Source organism: Meriones unguiculatus, chromosome 10 (assembly GCF_030254825.1).
Source record: "Meriones unguiculatus strain TT.TT164.6M chromosome 10, Bangor_MerUng_6.1, whole genome shotgun sequence".
NCBI classification, from domain to species: Eukaryota; Metazoa; Chordata; class Mammalia; order Rodentia; family Muridae; genus Meriones; species Meriones unguiculatus.
This window is the reverse complement of record NC_083358.1, coordinates 43,426,833-43,441,971: the sequence shown is the minus strand read 5'-3', so window position 1 is coordinate 43,441,971 and position 15,139 is coordinate 43,426,833. Positions and strand designations below refer to the sequence as shown.

Here is a 15,139-nt window from a genome sequence, read left to right as displayed (position 1 = left end):
AGGGAACTGGGCTGAGTGGGGAGGCCCAGGCCAGCCAATGAGGGTGCCACATCAAGGAAAAAGGACGAAGCCGAGGCAGGCCTTGGCCATTTATTCTGTTGGCCCTAGTGGGATGGGGGCAGGTGGGCCAGCACAGTCCCTAGAGAGCCAGCTGAGCTTGACAGCCTCAGAGGCATCTTTGGAGAGGGCTGTGGGGCTAAGACTGGGGAGGGGCAGGAAGTAAAGTGCTTGCAGGGCCCTCTGGGCTTGTGACCCAGCCACCCTCCTTGCTCCAGATGCTCCTGGATGTGCAAACAGGACTCTCCAAGGCCCAACCAGCCAGGCTGGGGTGAGGGTGCTGTCCCGATGCCCCTGTGGCCAGGGGCCTGGACAGGGCGAGTCCAGAACCAACTGTCCGCTGATTGTCTGCTTGTCTGCTCGGTGGCCCTGGAGCTCGGTCTGGCACTGGGCTGTGGGGTCTGGAGTCCAGGGATGGCCTCACCTGCGGAGTCTCTGCAGCTGAGGGAGACACAGGGTGTCAGGGACCACCACCACCAGGCGGGGCCCTCACCTCTGTGGCCACTTACCTCACTCTCCACCAGGTTCCGCCGGTACAATGCCTCCTTTGCGGCCTCCTAGGGGAAGGGGTGATTGGCTGACAGTCCAGGATGACCCTGACTATAACTCAGCACCCACCTCACAGACGCAACTTACCCTGCTTCCGTCATAGCCCAGGCGCCGGGCAGCCTCTGTGTAGAAGTGTAGCTGGCGCTCCAGATGGATTGCATACTCTTGAGAAGTGGCAGAGGGGGTCAGGGCTAGGCAGCTGCTTCTCCCCACTTTTGTCCCTGTCCCATTCCATGGGGTTCTCAGTTCCCTACCCACTGTACACACTTCTCTCCTAGCAAACAGGCCCCTCTCCAGGCACACCCTTCCCCAGCCCCACTCCTGCCCTACCCCTTCGGATGGCAGCACCCCCCTGTTCCAGCTGTGCCCTCTGCCACTGGCTACGCTGTACTACGTCCTGGTACTGCTGGGCCACTTCTGGGGGCACAGGCCGGCGTGCCTGCCTCAGGGCCAGGATCTGGAGGGTACAAAGAGAGCTATGAGTCAACCTGGAGCCCATCCTTGGCCCACCCCACTGAGCCCAGCAGGGCAGGCACCTACCTTCCTTTCTAGTCGCTCTTGGTCAAAGGCCAGCACGCTAAGGCTATGCAGGGGCCGTGCTGATCTGCGGGGCAGAGAGGGGGATGAAGGGCTACAGAGGAGGTGGTGGCTCCAGAGGAGGCAGCTGGGCAGAGGCATAGGGAGGAAAGTGAGGCTAGGGGATCTCAGAAGGGCCTCCAGAAGTCCAGAGACCAGGAAAGAGGAACCGAGGCTGGAGGTTCTGGGTATGCCTGTCATCCCAGCACTCAGGAAGGAGGTGGGGGGTCATGAATGAGTTTGAGACCTGCTTGAGGGAAAGAGAGACAAAGAGACAGAGACATGGACAGAAGAAAAGTAGAAGAGTAAAGAAAGAAGAAGCTAAATATGTTGACAATGGTCAGATCACCAAAGGTCTTAAAGATCAAGCGGAGGCTTTTAAACGGAATTCCCTGAGAAGGGGTTGAAGTCAGACAGGAAATGGTCTGATGTGCCTGATGGAAACTACAGAAGGAACTGAGGCAAGAGGACTTACTTCAGTGTGGCCTCGCCCCGACTTACCTATTCCCTGTTTCCCTCGAAGAGGCAGGTATGGGGGCCACCTTTGCTTTGGTCCCAGGGACCTGTTTTGATACATAGAACCAATCCCATGAGTACTGAGTCCCTGACTGCAGCTCCATTCCCAGAGGTGACAGATACGCCAGGGACTCACTGTGCTCACAGCTGCTGGAAGGTGATCAATGACCAGCCACCTCTCAGTTGTAGTCTCCAACTGCTGGGCTGTCAGTGGCTCCCGGATCCGAACCATCACTTCAAGCCGGCCCCCTGTGGGCCGGCGACCATCCAAAACCTAGGCAGGAATGAGAAGTCAAGAGGTCAAGAGCAGCAACCTCTAACAGGAGCCCTTAGAAGTGCCAGGGACGACTGGTGACAACAGAGCATGGTGCTGAGCATCCGAAAGCTCCTGCCTCACCTCCAGGATCTCATGGACTTCACAAGCCGTCTCCAACATATCCAGCTTCAGCTGGGCTGTACCCAGCACCCTGTCAGTCTTGAATAGGCCCCTGTGTGGAGGAAGGCGCAATGGTTGGCATACAGTTCCACTCAATGGGAGCTTAGAACCTGTGAACCCTGGCTCACCCCTTGTGGACCACTTCGAACTTGATGCCCTTGGTTTGGATGGCCCTTCGGAAGCCACGGTGGCCACGGTTGATGCAGAGTTTGAACTGCTCCTTGAATTCTATGCAGGGAAGGAGGGGAGAAAAGAGGCTAGGTGTGTAGGAGCGTGCACAGGCCTTTCTGTGTGCACACTTTGTGTACGAATGCTCATGCGGAGGAGAGCGCAGCCTCAGCTGTCAGGCTTCACCTTCTACCTTGTCTGAGACATTCGTTGCCATGCACCCCAATGTGGCCCACAGCCCTCATCTCCACCTCACTATAGGAGTGTGGGCTTAGAGGCATGCTGTCCTCCCTATCTAGGGATCCAAATTCATGCCCTTCTGCTTGCCCTGCAATTGCTTCACCTACTGAACCCTGACCCATCTTCTCTTTTCATTTTCATTTCATTTATTTATTTATTTATTAGCTAGGGGTGGAAAGCCCAGGGCTTCTGAGCTATAGTTCTACTCTAGCCCTAGTTTTAGGTTATTTTCTGCAGAAGGCAAGGCAACTCACCAGGGGAGTCTGTATTTTTGATTACACTGGTCTTGTCTTTCTGAGCTTCTTCCTGTATTAGGGAGGAGGCGGGAATGACCAGGGTGCAGACCAGACCTGGACTTCCTGCTTACCTTACTTCCGGGTTCCCACCCAATTGAAGATTTACCTACCACATTGGGGTAAGGGAAGTCGAACCGGACAAAGGCATCCAGGTCACCAGGGGACAGCCCTGCAGGTAGACAAGGGTCAGACCTAGGCAGAGAGACCAGCCCACCTCTGCTTCTGGGCTGTGCCCTCACCTGTGGGTGTGGGCAAGTTGATGCCCTTCACGATAAACAGGAGCATGTCACTGTTGCTCAAGTCCGGAAAGATCCTTTCAGTGGGCAGGGAAACAGAAGTAGGCACCTCAGCCCCAGCCTGCAGCCCTCATTCCCCTCCGTGGAGCAGGGAATCCTCAGATTGCAGGGTGCTACTCCTGGCTTCAGGCGGGAGAGTGAGGCACTCCCCTGCCCGACTACTGGGCTCACTGTTCAGTGCTCACATTTATTTGGGACCTACTTCTATTTGTTTTTGTATTTACTGTGTGTACATACATGCACAAGTCCCTTTACTAGCTGGCTCACCTCACTGGTCCTTATTTGCCAGTTTTCTCTGAGCACCTACTATGTACCTAGAAACATCTTAGCTGTGCTCTTTATTCTATATTCCTATTAGGCGCTAGCGAACACTCTAGCTGTCGGAGGATCCTTTTCTTTTGAGGTAAAGTCCCATGTAGCACAGGCTGGCCTCAAACTCACCATATAGCCAAGGATGACTTTGAATTTCTGATCCTCCTGCCTCCACCTCCTCCAGGCTGGGATCACAAGCTTGCACATCTGGTTTATTAGGTCCTGGATCCCAGGGTCTCATGTATACTGGGCATGAATTCTACTGACTGAGCTACACCCCCAGAAGCTTCTTTTCATTTAATAATTACTTTCTGAGTGTCTACCAAGTGTCAGCACAGGTGCTAGCCAACATAGCACCTCATGCCCACCTTTGGCTATCTGCTCTCCCACCATCAATTTACTCTTGACCAAATCCCTAAGTAGCTTCCAGAAGTACACATTTCTCCCCAGAAACACCCCAGGCAGGGGGCTTCAGGCCTACTTGATAACACTGAAGGTCCTCTGCTCAAAGCGGGCTGAAGGGGTGGGCAGACTGCGGGCAAAGGCCTGCTTTAAGGTGTCCATGCTCCGCTTACAGTCTTCTGCCAGTTTCTCGAACCTGCAGGAGATGGAATTGCTCAGGACCCTGGCCAGCTGGCCTGCCAGTGCAGGTACTGGCAAGGTAGCACTTACTTAATAGTTTCAGCGATGTTGCCCAGGTGGGTGAACTGTGTGGAGTGATTCAGACACATCTGCAGGCAAAGAAGTGAGAATGGGTGGGAGGCCAGGAGAAACAGTACCAGGGGATGGGGACAGGGTCACTGGTGGGGCCTTACTTCATGTTGCTGTCTCAGGAGTTTGGTAAGCTCCCCATAGCGTCGCACAGCCTCCTGAGACAGGCCTGGGCCAGGCCGCTGCACCAGTACAAAATCATCCTTGTTCACAGGGGCAGGCGGCACCTGTGGAGGATGAGGCTGGGAGGCAAGGGCCTACTGGCCCACTAGGAGCAGCTGTGCTTTGTCATCTTCTCTGCCTGTTACTCTGGGGCACTGTCATCTTCCCTGGCCATTACTCAATCTCCTGTGTGGGGTCTTCCCTCAGCTCCCACACTGTCTGATATAACAAAGCCATCCTTTGGGCATCTAAGCTGCTGGCTGCGCAGTCCTGTGCTGTGCACGTGCAAGCCCTGCTTTGCAGCTGGAGACTGGGGGTGCAGCAGGAAACAGACACAGCCAAGCACTGTGGCACACAATGCTGATCTCAGCATGTAAGAGACTGATAGGAAAATTGAAAGTCTGAGGACAGCACGAGACACAGTGAGTGCAAGGCTTGCCTGTGTACAGAGGCCTCATCTGGAAAAAAATAGATAACAACCAAAAACCTAAGAAGAGAGAGTGAGGCCAAAAAGTACCATGGAGGAGCATTCTGGGCGAGAAGAGCATGTACAAAGACCCTGTGGCTAGACAGAGTGAGGGAGGTAGATCAAGCAAGACCATGAGCCACAGTAAAGCTTTGGATTTACCTGTGTCACTGTGGTTCCCCTAGCTAGGACGTGTGAACCATAAGGGTAGGGATGTTTGTCTATTTTGCTCAACATTATATTCCCAGGACCCAGTGTGTATTCCAGATTTTCTGTCATGGAGGCTGCCGTCTATCATACAAGGGCTCCTGGGCTCCTGCCTAATACCTTTTTTTTTTTTTTTTTTTTTTTTTTTTTTTTTTTGTGGTGGGGTTAAGACAAGGTTTTTCTGTCTTGGACTCGATTTGTAGAGCAGACTGACCTCACAGAGCTCTGTCTGATTTAAAGGCCTGCACCACCACACGCTGCATATCCTACATGATTTTGAGGTGGGAATGACTTTAGGTCTTCAAAGCCAAAAATGATGCTCTGAGGGAACAATCCTACCCAAAGGGCAGAATCCGTTAACTGTCCCCAGAGATTAGTCTCTTCTCTAGTAATGGCATACACAGCATTATATGAAAAGAAACTGCAAGCCCCAGAACCCTTTGCAGCTAGGTATGGCCACATGGCTAGCTTTGGCTAATGGAAGACAAGCAAAAGGACAGGTTCTGAAGGCAGCAGGGGTACAGAGGAATAGAGAGGGGGCAGGGCATTCCCAGTGTCTACAATGACTCCTTTAAGCCACTGTGTCCTTTTTGCTCCACCCTTTCCATAGGCATGAGGCAATGGGTCAGAGATCCATTTGGATCATGTGGACCAAGACAAGACCCTAGGAAGATGAAAAGCAAAAACATGGAAGGAGCCTAGGCCCCACAGGAATCCTGTTGTAGAGTCCAGTCTGTTCTAAGTGACATGCAAGAAATAACTGTCTCCTTTCAACTGCTGTCTTCCAAGAGCCTATTTGTCACAGCAGCTTAGTTTAAATGATGACTAATATATTGCAGGTCACATGGCTACTAGGGAGCCCACAGGCAGTATACATGAATATAGAGTCCTCACCTTGGCAATGTCCACAGGCAGGCCATTACGAGAGGCCTCTAGCATGGGCTCTAGCCCTTTGGCTTGGCGCAGATGCATCTTGGCGCCCTCTACGTCATTCTTTTGCTTGGCGCGCAGCGCGGCCTGCAGGAGCTGCTTCTTTCGGCCCTCCAGGAAGGCCAGCTGCTGTTGGGCTGACGGTAGGGAGGCCTCAGTGGGGGCTGCCCAGCCCATTGCTGTCAGGTTGGCCTGGGTAGCCAGGGCAGGTGGGGTACTTACCCCTGGTGGATGTGCCCTTGGGTGCGGTTTTGCCTGCCGGGGCTGGGCCTGATGGAGGTGCCTTGGAGGGTGAGGACTTCAGCTGGGTTGTGGAGGCAGCAGTCATGTTTTGCTATAAAGGAATACAAAGAGGTTAGGGTGTTTTCAAAGTTTGTAGTTACTCACGCCTAGGCGTCAGAACCCAAAACCAAGAACCTATCTCTGTGTCCTTAACAGGGTCTCATTTGGTCCAGGCTGGCCTCAAACTCATTATGTAGCTGAAGCTGACTTTGAACTCCTGATCCTCCTGCCTCAGCCTCTCCAGGGCTGAGGTCACAGGCATGAGCCACTATGCCTGGGGCGTCCACAGCACTGAGCACAGCCTTGGTCCTGTCTCCACCTACCCTCTGCAACAGCTCCACACAGGGAGGCTAGTTTGTGCCCATTCTGTAAATGAAAGGGCTAAGGCCCAGGGAGCAAAGGGGCTTGCCAAGAGCCCTGCAGCCAAGAAGTGGCAGGCCTGTGGTATGAGGCTGGCTCACTCCTACTTAGGTCAGGCCTCCCAGGACTTTGTCCTGTCATCACCCCATACCTCAGCCCTGAGCCCTCGCACCTTCTTAGGAGCCTCATCCTGCTCCTCATCAGAGCCTTCATCATGGTTGGCAAGCTTCATGGCAGTTTCCAGGACCCCTGCCAGGCTCTGCTGGGGGGGCTCTGCAGTCTCCAAGCCCTGAATCGGGGGAAATCCTGGGCGGCAGAGTGGCCTAGTCAGGGCCCCACTGTTGCAGGCCATCGACCCCACCTCCCACTTGGAGGAATTCCAAGCCTTTCTTCCTGCTGGTTTTCTGAAACAGCCTCACTGTGTAGCTCAGGGTGGCTTTGAGCTTGCAGTCCTTCGACCTCAGCCTCTCAAGCTCTGTGATAACAGGTGTGCCATGCCACACCTCTGCACACCAGAGATGGAACCTGGGGCTTTATGCATGCTAAGTAAGTGCTCTAACACTGTTCTGTACCCTCCAACCCGCCCTCAGTCTGACCTGCACCCTCCAGTTTCCTCATAAACCTGTAGGCAGCTGAGAACTTAGAGGTTGCTACTCTACTGAGGACTTGGCAGGAGTGAATGGAATGAAGCAGAGAGGGAGGGAGACTGCTGAAAGACAGAACTAGCCCCAAAACAACCTGGTTTCAAGAGCGTCCCGGTTTCCCTGGTGTAAACACTTCTGTCATGACTCACTTCACCCTGGTTAAGAGGCTTGCACAGCTCCTGAGTGCACAGCCACGGCTGTGTGAGGCAACTCTTAAGCAAGAACAGACCAGCAAAGGCCCAGAGGAAGGAGGAGTGAGATGGGGGACTTACTCTGGGAGAGACCTTCCCTGGGGAAACATACTTGGGATGGGCCTATCTGGAGGCGAAGCCTACCTGGGGGCACTGGCAGCTCAGCCACATCCACAGCTCGGCCTGCTTTGTGGGCTCGAATGGCATCCTGGTATTGCTGCAGGGCACAGAGGTGTTAGGGGGCCAAGAGAGGTCCTGAGAGTGTTCATCTGGCCCCCTACACACCTTGACAATGCGCTCATGCATGCGTGCCTTCCGCTGGTCACCCTTGGCCTTGGCCTGGGCTGCAGCCACATGGTACCGCTCCATTCGCTGCTCCAGTGCCTCCAGGAGGCTCCTCGGGGGCTGGGGAACCTCTGGGCCAGAATTGGTGGGCAGCAGGTTAAGGGTCAAGGGAAATGAGGCAATGGCCCGGTCTGCCCACCTCAAAGGATCTTAGCAGCCTACCTGGCCTGGTGGGTGCTGAGGCAGGAGCCAAAGGTTGGGCTGCTGGCAAGGGGGATTCTGGGGACAGTTGGTCTGGAGACAGAAAGGCCCAGTCCAGTGAGGGGCTTGCTTGGTGATCTTGGGCAGCACTAAAGTGAACAGTAGGAGTAGGAAGGGACATGGGATAGGGTCCTCACCAGGTGGAGGGGGCAGGCGGGACAGGTCCACTAGTTCTCCACGGCTCAGGGCCTCCAAGACAGGATCAAAACTCTAAGAGAAAAAATGAGATGGGCAGGGAGGGGCTACCAGGACCTCAGGGGGTGTTTCATACCATGCCCAGTGCCAGAGGGGTCCCCCATGCCTGGGGCCACCCAACCCATGCTCTACCAATACTGAGCTATTGATACAGGCAGATGGCAGAGAAGGTTCTAACGGTAGCAGCTGACCCCTAGAGAGGAGCTAGGGTGGAAAGCCTGCACCCTGCCTCTGGCTCCTTCCATCGGTAGGCCCTGTCTGTGAGCCAAAACCTACCTTGGCTACTCTTAAGTGTCTGGTAGCCGCAGCGGTGTCACCCTGGTGCTTGGCATGGAGGGCAGCCACTTTATATTCCCGCTGGAGGCTCTGCAACTGGGCTAAGGGGCTGCAGGGACCTAGAAAGAAGAGTAACACAGGAGCCTCGGCCAAACCCAACTCACAGACTGTCTATTTGATTCTCACAACCAAGTTTTGAGCCCATTTTATAGGTGGAAACCCAAGGCTCAAGGGCATGCCCGCTATAAGATCACTCAGCTTTAAAGTGACATGAGGGTCACTCAACCCTAGGCCTAGAGTTTCCTTCTCACCCTCTCCCCCAGAATTCTTGAAAGCCTGACGGAGATTTATACCCTTTTAATCTGTCAGTTTGCATCTTAAATTTAAAAAGTAGACAAAGTTGCCACTCAAAGTACCTTACAACTGTGAGCATTACAAAGAAATAATTTTAAGTTTTCTCCTTTGTGGTATCTGGGGTGCTTGGGGGCTGACGGTGGAACAGAGGGCCACACACATGCTAGGTAACTGCACAGCCAGCAATTCTACCTCTGGCTTCAACAACAGTCTTTCTGACCAGAACGAGCAGCAGGCAAAGGCACCCTGCTACCACCTGGTGGCCTGAGTTTGGTTTTCGGGGCCCACAAAGCAGAAGGTAAGAACCGACCCCCTGGGTTACCCTCTAACCTTTGCGTACATTCCACAGCACATACAGCTCCCCACACCCAATTTTAAAACGCTATCACATGCATGCCTGGTGCCCTTAGGGGCCAGAGAGGGTATCAGTTCCTTTGAAACTAGAATTATAGATAGTTGTAAGCCACCATGTGGTTGTTGAGAACTATGCTTGGGTCCTCTTCAAGAACAGTAAATGTTCTTAACTGCTGAGCCATCTCTCCAGCCCCAATATTTGCTGCTTATTTTTAAACCCCCTAAAGAGATTTATCTATCTACTTTTATGTGTATGAGTGATTTGCCTGCATATTAAGTGTGTGCACCAGGAGTATGTGCCTGGTGTCTCAGGAGGCTACGAGAGACTGTCCAATCCCACAGGCCTGGAGTTGCAGACGGTTGAACCTGATCTGAGTGCTAGAAATCAAACCTGGGTTCTCTGAAAGAACAGCCAGTGCTCCTGACTGCTGAGCCAGCACTCTAGGCTCCCTTCTCCTACTTTTTTATTTTATTTTATTTTTTTCTTTTTGAGACATATTGGCCTAGGCTCACTATATAGATGGCTGGCTTTGAAACTCAAAGTTGATCTTCCTTCCAAGTACTGGGATTAAAGGCCTTTGATGTGGCTGGCTCACTGTAACCAGTTTTGTGTATGTGTTGTTATATGTGTGGATGAGTGTACCTGTAGAGGCCAGAGGCCAACATCAAGTGTCTTTTTTGAGACAGTCTCTCATTGAACTAGGAGTGCAATTATACAGCACCATGGCCAGCTTTTTACCTACATGCTGAGATCTGAATTCATAGCCTCATGCTTACTTAGCAGGAACTTTCCTGCTGAGCCATCTCCTATCTATTAACCACTTTTTGTCATTGTTTCTGTTTCTGAGACAAGGTTTCTCTGTGTAGCTCTGACTGACCTGGAACTCACTATGTAGACCAGGCTGGCCTTGAACTCAGAGTTCTCCAGCCTCTGCCTCCCAAGTGCTGGGATTAAGGCAGTGTGCTACTACTTCCAGATCTATTAACCATCTTTAAGTGTATAGTTCAGGGGCATTGCATACATCCACAAAGTGGTGGAGCTATCCTCATCATCTCTATAACCGATTTCCCCAAACTACACACCACTTCTATTTAACACTCCCTCCTGTCTTCTCTCCAGCATTACATCTGCCATTTCACTTCCTATCCTAATGGACTTGACAGCCCCGGGAACTGTCTATAAATGGAATTAGTGTGCCGGTCCTCTATGGCTTCTTCACATAACATTATGTACTCATGAATAAAAAAACAAAAACAAAAAAGTTCAGGCAATGGTGGCACACACCTTTAATCCCAGCACTCAGGAGGCAGAGGCAGATGGATCTCTATGAGTTCAAGGCCAGCCTGGTCTACAGATTAAAAGGCGTTCCAGACAACCAGGGCTATACAGAGAAAATTTGGCCCTCCCCAAAAACAAAAACCAACCAACCAAAAAAACATCATGTCCTCATGGTTCTTCCACGTTACAGCATATGCTAAAAAGAAATTCATTCTTTTTATGGTTAAATAATATTCCATTATATGCACAGCCATACTTTAAGCTCTCTAAAGAGCCCACAGAGATCCTATGTGGGCCCTACCCACCACTTACCTGGGGGCAGCTGGGGTTTGGTAGAGGTTTGAGCCGTGGTAGATGGAGCCTCCAAGGTGGCACTGGACTCTGGGGCTGGTATATTTACAGGAGTCAGGTGGGGAGTAGCATGGGCATTGCTGTGCCCAGCTGGTCCCTTCCCTGAGGCCACAGGCGGTGGGATGTCTGCCTCATTGATGATGTTGCCCTTCCTGGCCGATACCAGCAGGTTTTCCAGTGTCTGAAACAGGATGTGATGTGAGTCTGAGCTCAAGTGGGAGCCTGGTGCTCCTGGGGTTCAGGCAGGGTCCCAGCACCATGCCCTTGTCCTGCTCACCTTGAGCCCCCTGTCATAGCGTCGCATCTTGGCACTGTCCCCAGCTTCCCTGGCACTCTCCACTGCAGACTGGTAGAGGGCTAGCCTCTCCTGCAGTGTGGCCTCTACTCCTTGGTTGGGGCCTGAAGGCTTCGGATATAGAGGGTTGGGGGTACAAACTGGATGTTGATCCCACTTAGGCCACCCTGGCCAACCCCTGAGAGCATGAACACATTATGTCCCCTGGACCAATCTTTCCTGCCCCCAATGATGGAAACATCACAGTCCAGAGTTCAGAGGTAGCATATCACCTGTGCCAAAGGTTACAGGTGGATAAGGGAAGGGTGAGCCTTGAATCCCAGGACTTATGGGAGGTATACCTGGGCCACAGGCATCGGGGGCTCCACAGTCTTCTGCTCTTCTCCAAGGACCTCATTTAGCTCTGCCTGCAAGGATACATGGCCAGGGTAGGAAGCAGAGGCTGCTGGACAGGCGAGGGGATGATATACTGCTGCCTAGCCTGGCCCAGTGCTCACCAGCAGGTCCTCATCGGCCTCCACATCTTCCTCATCAGTCCCCTCCTCATCCTCATCCAGGTCTCTCATGCAGAGCCGGGCCATCTTCTCAATGGCCTCCATTGGGAGGGGACCTGGTGACAGGAAGACACCCCAGCTAGGACAGGATTCTCCCAGGGCCCTCCTTGCCCCTCCCTACACTCACAGCCTCACAGAACAGCACAACAAGCAACTGAACAACAGATCCCTTTTCCTGAGCGCTGTGACAGCCCACTGTCCAGAGCCCTTCAGTCAGGTGCCATCTACCACCCACCATCTGTCAACCCAACCTCTAAGCACTCATTTCTTCCCTGTCTAGTCTCAGCTATGTCGCCAGGCACCCGAAGTTCCAAGCTTAGCTCTGCAATGTTCTCACTGTGTGACCATGAGCAAGCTACTTCCTCTCCCTGGCCTCAGCATAGGTATAATTTATCAGTTCCTCTCAGGCAGACTGTGGGCACCAAAACGGGGAATTAAATTCTTGGAGCGATAAAGCATAGAGCTGCCCCAGCCTCATCCACAGATGACAGCACCTTCCTCCCCAGGCTTATGCCCTGGCATCTTCTTGCATCCCCACTCTTGTGCTCGTGGCTATAACCAAGTAAAATAAAGTCTACTACTGTAAAGCCTCATGACATCAGCTGGACAGCCACAGGATAACTACAGGACTCCTATGTGGCAATGCAGCACGGACACTCTGGAAGTGAGACTCATCCTATGTGGCAATGCAGCACGGACATTCTGGAAGCGAGACTCATCCTAGAGAGGATAGTTGAGATGCTATCCCGGCACTCACAACATCATGCAATTTGGAATTCCACCATTTAATTACCTCCACACTGGATGTGGGTAGGTGAAAACACGCAAACAAAACCGTGAATCAAATGGGGGGCTGTGTTAGTGGCATCTTTGTTGACGTGGTTCTATGTTTTAGAAGACAGTGTTCTGTAAAGTTCTATAAGAGCTGAATTGTCAAATACTGGGAAATACAAGTAAGGCTGTATTGTACTTACACACTTAGTGTATGTGTGTGCGAGCATGCGCACATTTGTGTGCTCCAGCACGTGTGCAGAGGTCAGAGGACAACTGTCAAGGGTCAGTTCTCTCCATCTACCATGTGGGCCCCATGGACTGAACCTCAGGAATCAAACTTAGGGTTTTCAGACTCCGGGCAAGTGTCTTTACCCACTGAGCCATTTTGCTGGCCCTCTGGTCATGGTTTTACTAATGACCTATGACCCTGACTCCTGTGTGTTTCCATCTAAACACTTGCTGCATGTTGACTAGTGCACAATGAGCTAGTGACCAAAGGCTTGTGGTGCCCACCTAAATGCAGCTACCTAACACACACCTTACATCCCAGAGACCCAGATTTGGCATCGATGCTTTGAAACAGCAAGCAGTGCTTTGCTCAGGGCCACTGTGAGCAGCGAAACCACCCACATACACACCGGAGGGGCTGGGAAGATGATGGGGAGGGCAAACTGTTCTTGCAGAGAACCTGAGTTTGCACCCACATGGGGTGGCTCGAAACTACTTGTAACTTGAGCTCTGGGGACTCTGACACCTCCGCTGGCTTCCGTGTGTGCCAGTACACATGTGGCATGTAGACATGTGCACAAAATACACATTATAAAAAAAAGAAACAAAGAAAAGAAAAATGTGGGAGGAAACAGATTGGAAAAGGCTCAGCTGTACCCAGAGCTGACCCTGACTCTGTCACCCCAACCCTAGACTCCAGGAAGGTGGGAGTCTCCTGTTTTCCTGCTCTACATCCAACCCAGTGCTCAGCTCTAAGTACTGCCCACAGTGGAAGCTCCAAAGATGGTCCAGAGTGTGCTGAGCACCATTCTCACCTTTGCCTCTGAGTTTCTCCAGGGCCTGAGGCTGGCCCCCCACCAAAGCCAAGAACTCGGCTTCCAGTTCCTCATCATTTGCCCCGTCCTCAGGGATCATCAGGCCATCTGGGGAGAAGTCAACCAGCAGACCAAGCTGTGGGAACAAACACGGTCCCGGTGGACCTTCCAGATTCCACTCAGGCCCCGATGGCCAGGATGGATCCAGAGAGTCCACATGCAAGGTTGGAAGCAAATCTCTAAGTGTAAACAGTTTGGAGGGGGGGAGGGATACCAGGAGACTGAGAAAGACATATCATGAGACAATATCTTGGCACTTTGATCGAGTGCATGGCTCAGAAGCAGAACCTGCTTAGAATGCAACCAGTGTGGGGCCTGAAGAGGCACACATCAGTAAAGTGCTAACCCTAACCATAGTGTATGCAAAGCCCTGGTCTCCATCCCAAACATGGTAAGGAAAACAAATAAAAAATGAAAGGCCTAACATGCTGAAACTGGTCTTTTCTGAAGACCTGCCCTCCTGTTTTGGCTAATGACCACCAGAACATGGTATGTCACATGAAATTACCCTTTCTGGAGGTCCAAACTGGCCAAATACTAGCAATTATGCATGGCTCCACCTACTGGGAATAATAATTTAGCACTATGTTCTAGCATTTTTCATAAATAATCTCAATAAGTCTTTAGAACTGTCCATCGATTTAAAAGACTCTTCCAGACCTCCATTCCACAGGTGGGAAAACTGAGGCTCAGAGCTACAAATACATCTGTCAAATGTATCAAAGCCAGGAGGAAACCTGTGGTTAGATAGACTCACACTTGAGCACTGGGCCAGGCCTGGGATACCTGGTTCAAAGCTGGGACAAATCAAACTCCCACAGGTTCTGGATCTGGGAGTATGGCACTGGGCTACAGGCCTGTAGGTTTTCCTGTGGACTGACATTTCTGTCTGGCCAGGCTGTTCATCCTTATGACCTTGGTTAGATGTTTTCGTCTCCCTGATCCTTAGTGTCCTCATCTGTACAATGGGAGTAAAGAGTGTGGCCTGATCCAGTTGATGGAAAGGCTTGAAAAGCCGGTCTGATTGCTTCCCCTTCCTCGCTGGAACTGCTGCAGCAACAGGTGTTCCCCGAAACCAGGGTAGGAAGCCAGAAGCTAGATGACCCAAGCCAGTAGGCCATACAGTCGGGAGCGAGCCTCACCTCGGGGGGGCGGGGACCAGGGTTCACCTGGTGGCGAGGAGATCGCTTTTCGGGGGCGGGGGGAAAGGGGCTCGCCGCGAGTGAGAGGATGGGTGGGGAGAGACTCTGAGGACGGGTGGGAAGGGACCCCTCGGTGGGCAGCGGGGGCACACACTCACCTGGCGGGCGGTGACAGCGCCTCGGCCCGGGGGTGCAGGGGGTCCATTCCTCTTGTGCATCTTCCAGGCTAGAAGCCCGGACTACGGCCCCGGCACCCTGGACTTGCCCTGCCTCTTCCCCGAAGCCGGATCTTCGAGCACGCGCTGTTCCTAAGCCCCGAGTCCTTCCTCCTCGCCCGGCCCCCGGGATTCTCCAGTTTTGGCCGCCTTGCTTCCGCCTTGGCCTTCGGGAGCACTGCCACTGGATTCGTGGGATCGCTAACTAAACTACAATTCCCGGCAGCCAGTGCGCGAACGCGCATGCGCCTGACGTGAGGTGCCGCAGAGAGGAGGTGGAGCATGCGTAAGGTGCGGTGCCA

At 52.7% G+C, this 15,139-nt stretch overlaps 2 protein-coding genes across 3 annotated transcripts in view; one reads left to right on the top strand and one right to left on the bottom strand.

Moving 5' to 3' along the window:
- Positions 1 to 70: 70 nt before the first annotated feature.
- On the bottom strand, positions 71 to 15,068 carry Cc2d1a (coiled-coil and C2 domain containing 1A). 2 transcript variants are annotated; one of them, XM_021632236.2, is made up of 29 exons: positions 14,781 to 15,068; positions 13,421 to 13,556; positions 11,547 to 11,659; positions 11,391 to 11,456; positions 11,032 to 11,160; positions 10,716 to 10,935; positions 8,417 to 8,535; positions 8,083 to 8,155; positions 7,907 to 7,978; positions 7,685 to 7,815; positions 7,544 to 7,616; positions 6,737 to 6,870; positions 6,145 to 6,256; positions 5,887 to 6,059; positions 4,262 to 4,384; positions 4,119 to 4,177; positions 3,928 to 4,044; positions 3,078 to 3,151; positions 2,949 to 3,007; positions 2,797 to 2,848; positions 2,263 to 2,362; positions 2,096 to 2,186; positions 1,835 to 1,972; positions 1,684 to 1,745; positions 1,147 to 1,210; positions 937 to 1,063; positions 694 to 770; positions 567 to 614; positions 71 to 498 (listed from the first exon to the last, which is right to left on the bottom strand). In XM_021632236.2, exons 1-29 carry the CDS (start codon positions 14,838 to 14,840, stop codon positions 478 to 480), a joined length of 2,823 nt encoding a protein of 940 aa, XP_021487911.1. In that variant the 5' UTR covers positions 14,841 to 15,068; the 3' UTR covers positions 71 to 477. The 2 variants fall into 2 exon arrangements, with proteins under 2 accessions (XP_021487911.1, XP_021487912.1); XM_021632237.2 differs by having other exon boundaries at positions 13,421 to 13,528.
- The window catches only part of Brme1 (break repair meiotic recombinase recruitment factor 1), a 55,143-nt gene continuing 55,059 nt past the window's right edge, over positions 15,056 to 15,139 (top strand). The window contains exon 1 of the mRNA XM_021632234.2: positions 15,056 to 15,128. The gene's annotated coding sequence lies outside the window, so the exon portion shown is untranslated. The remainder of the gene's footprint in view (positions 15,129 to 15,139) is intronic.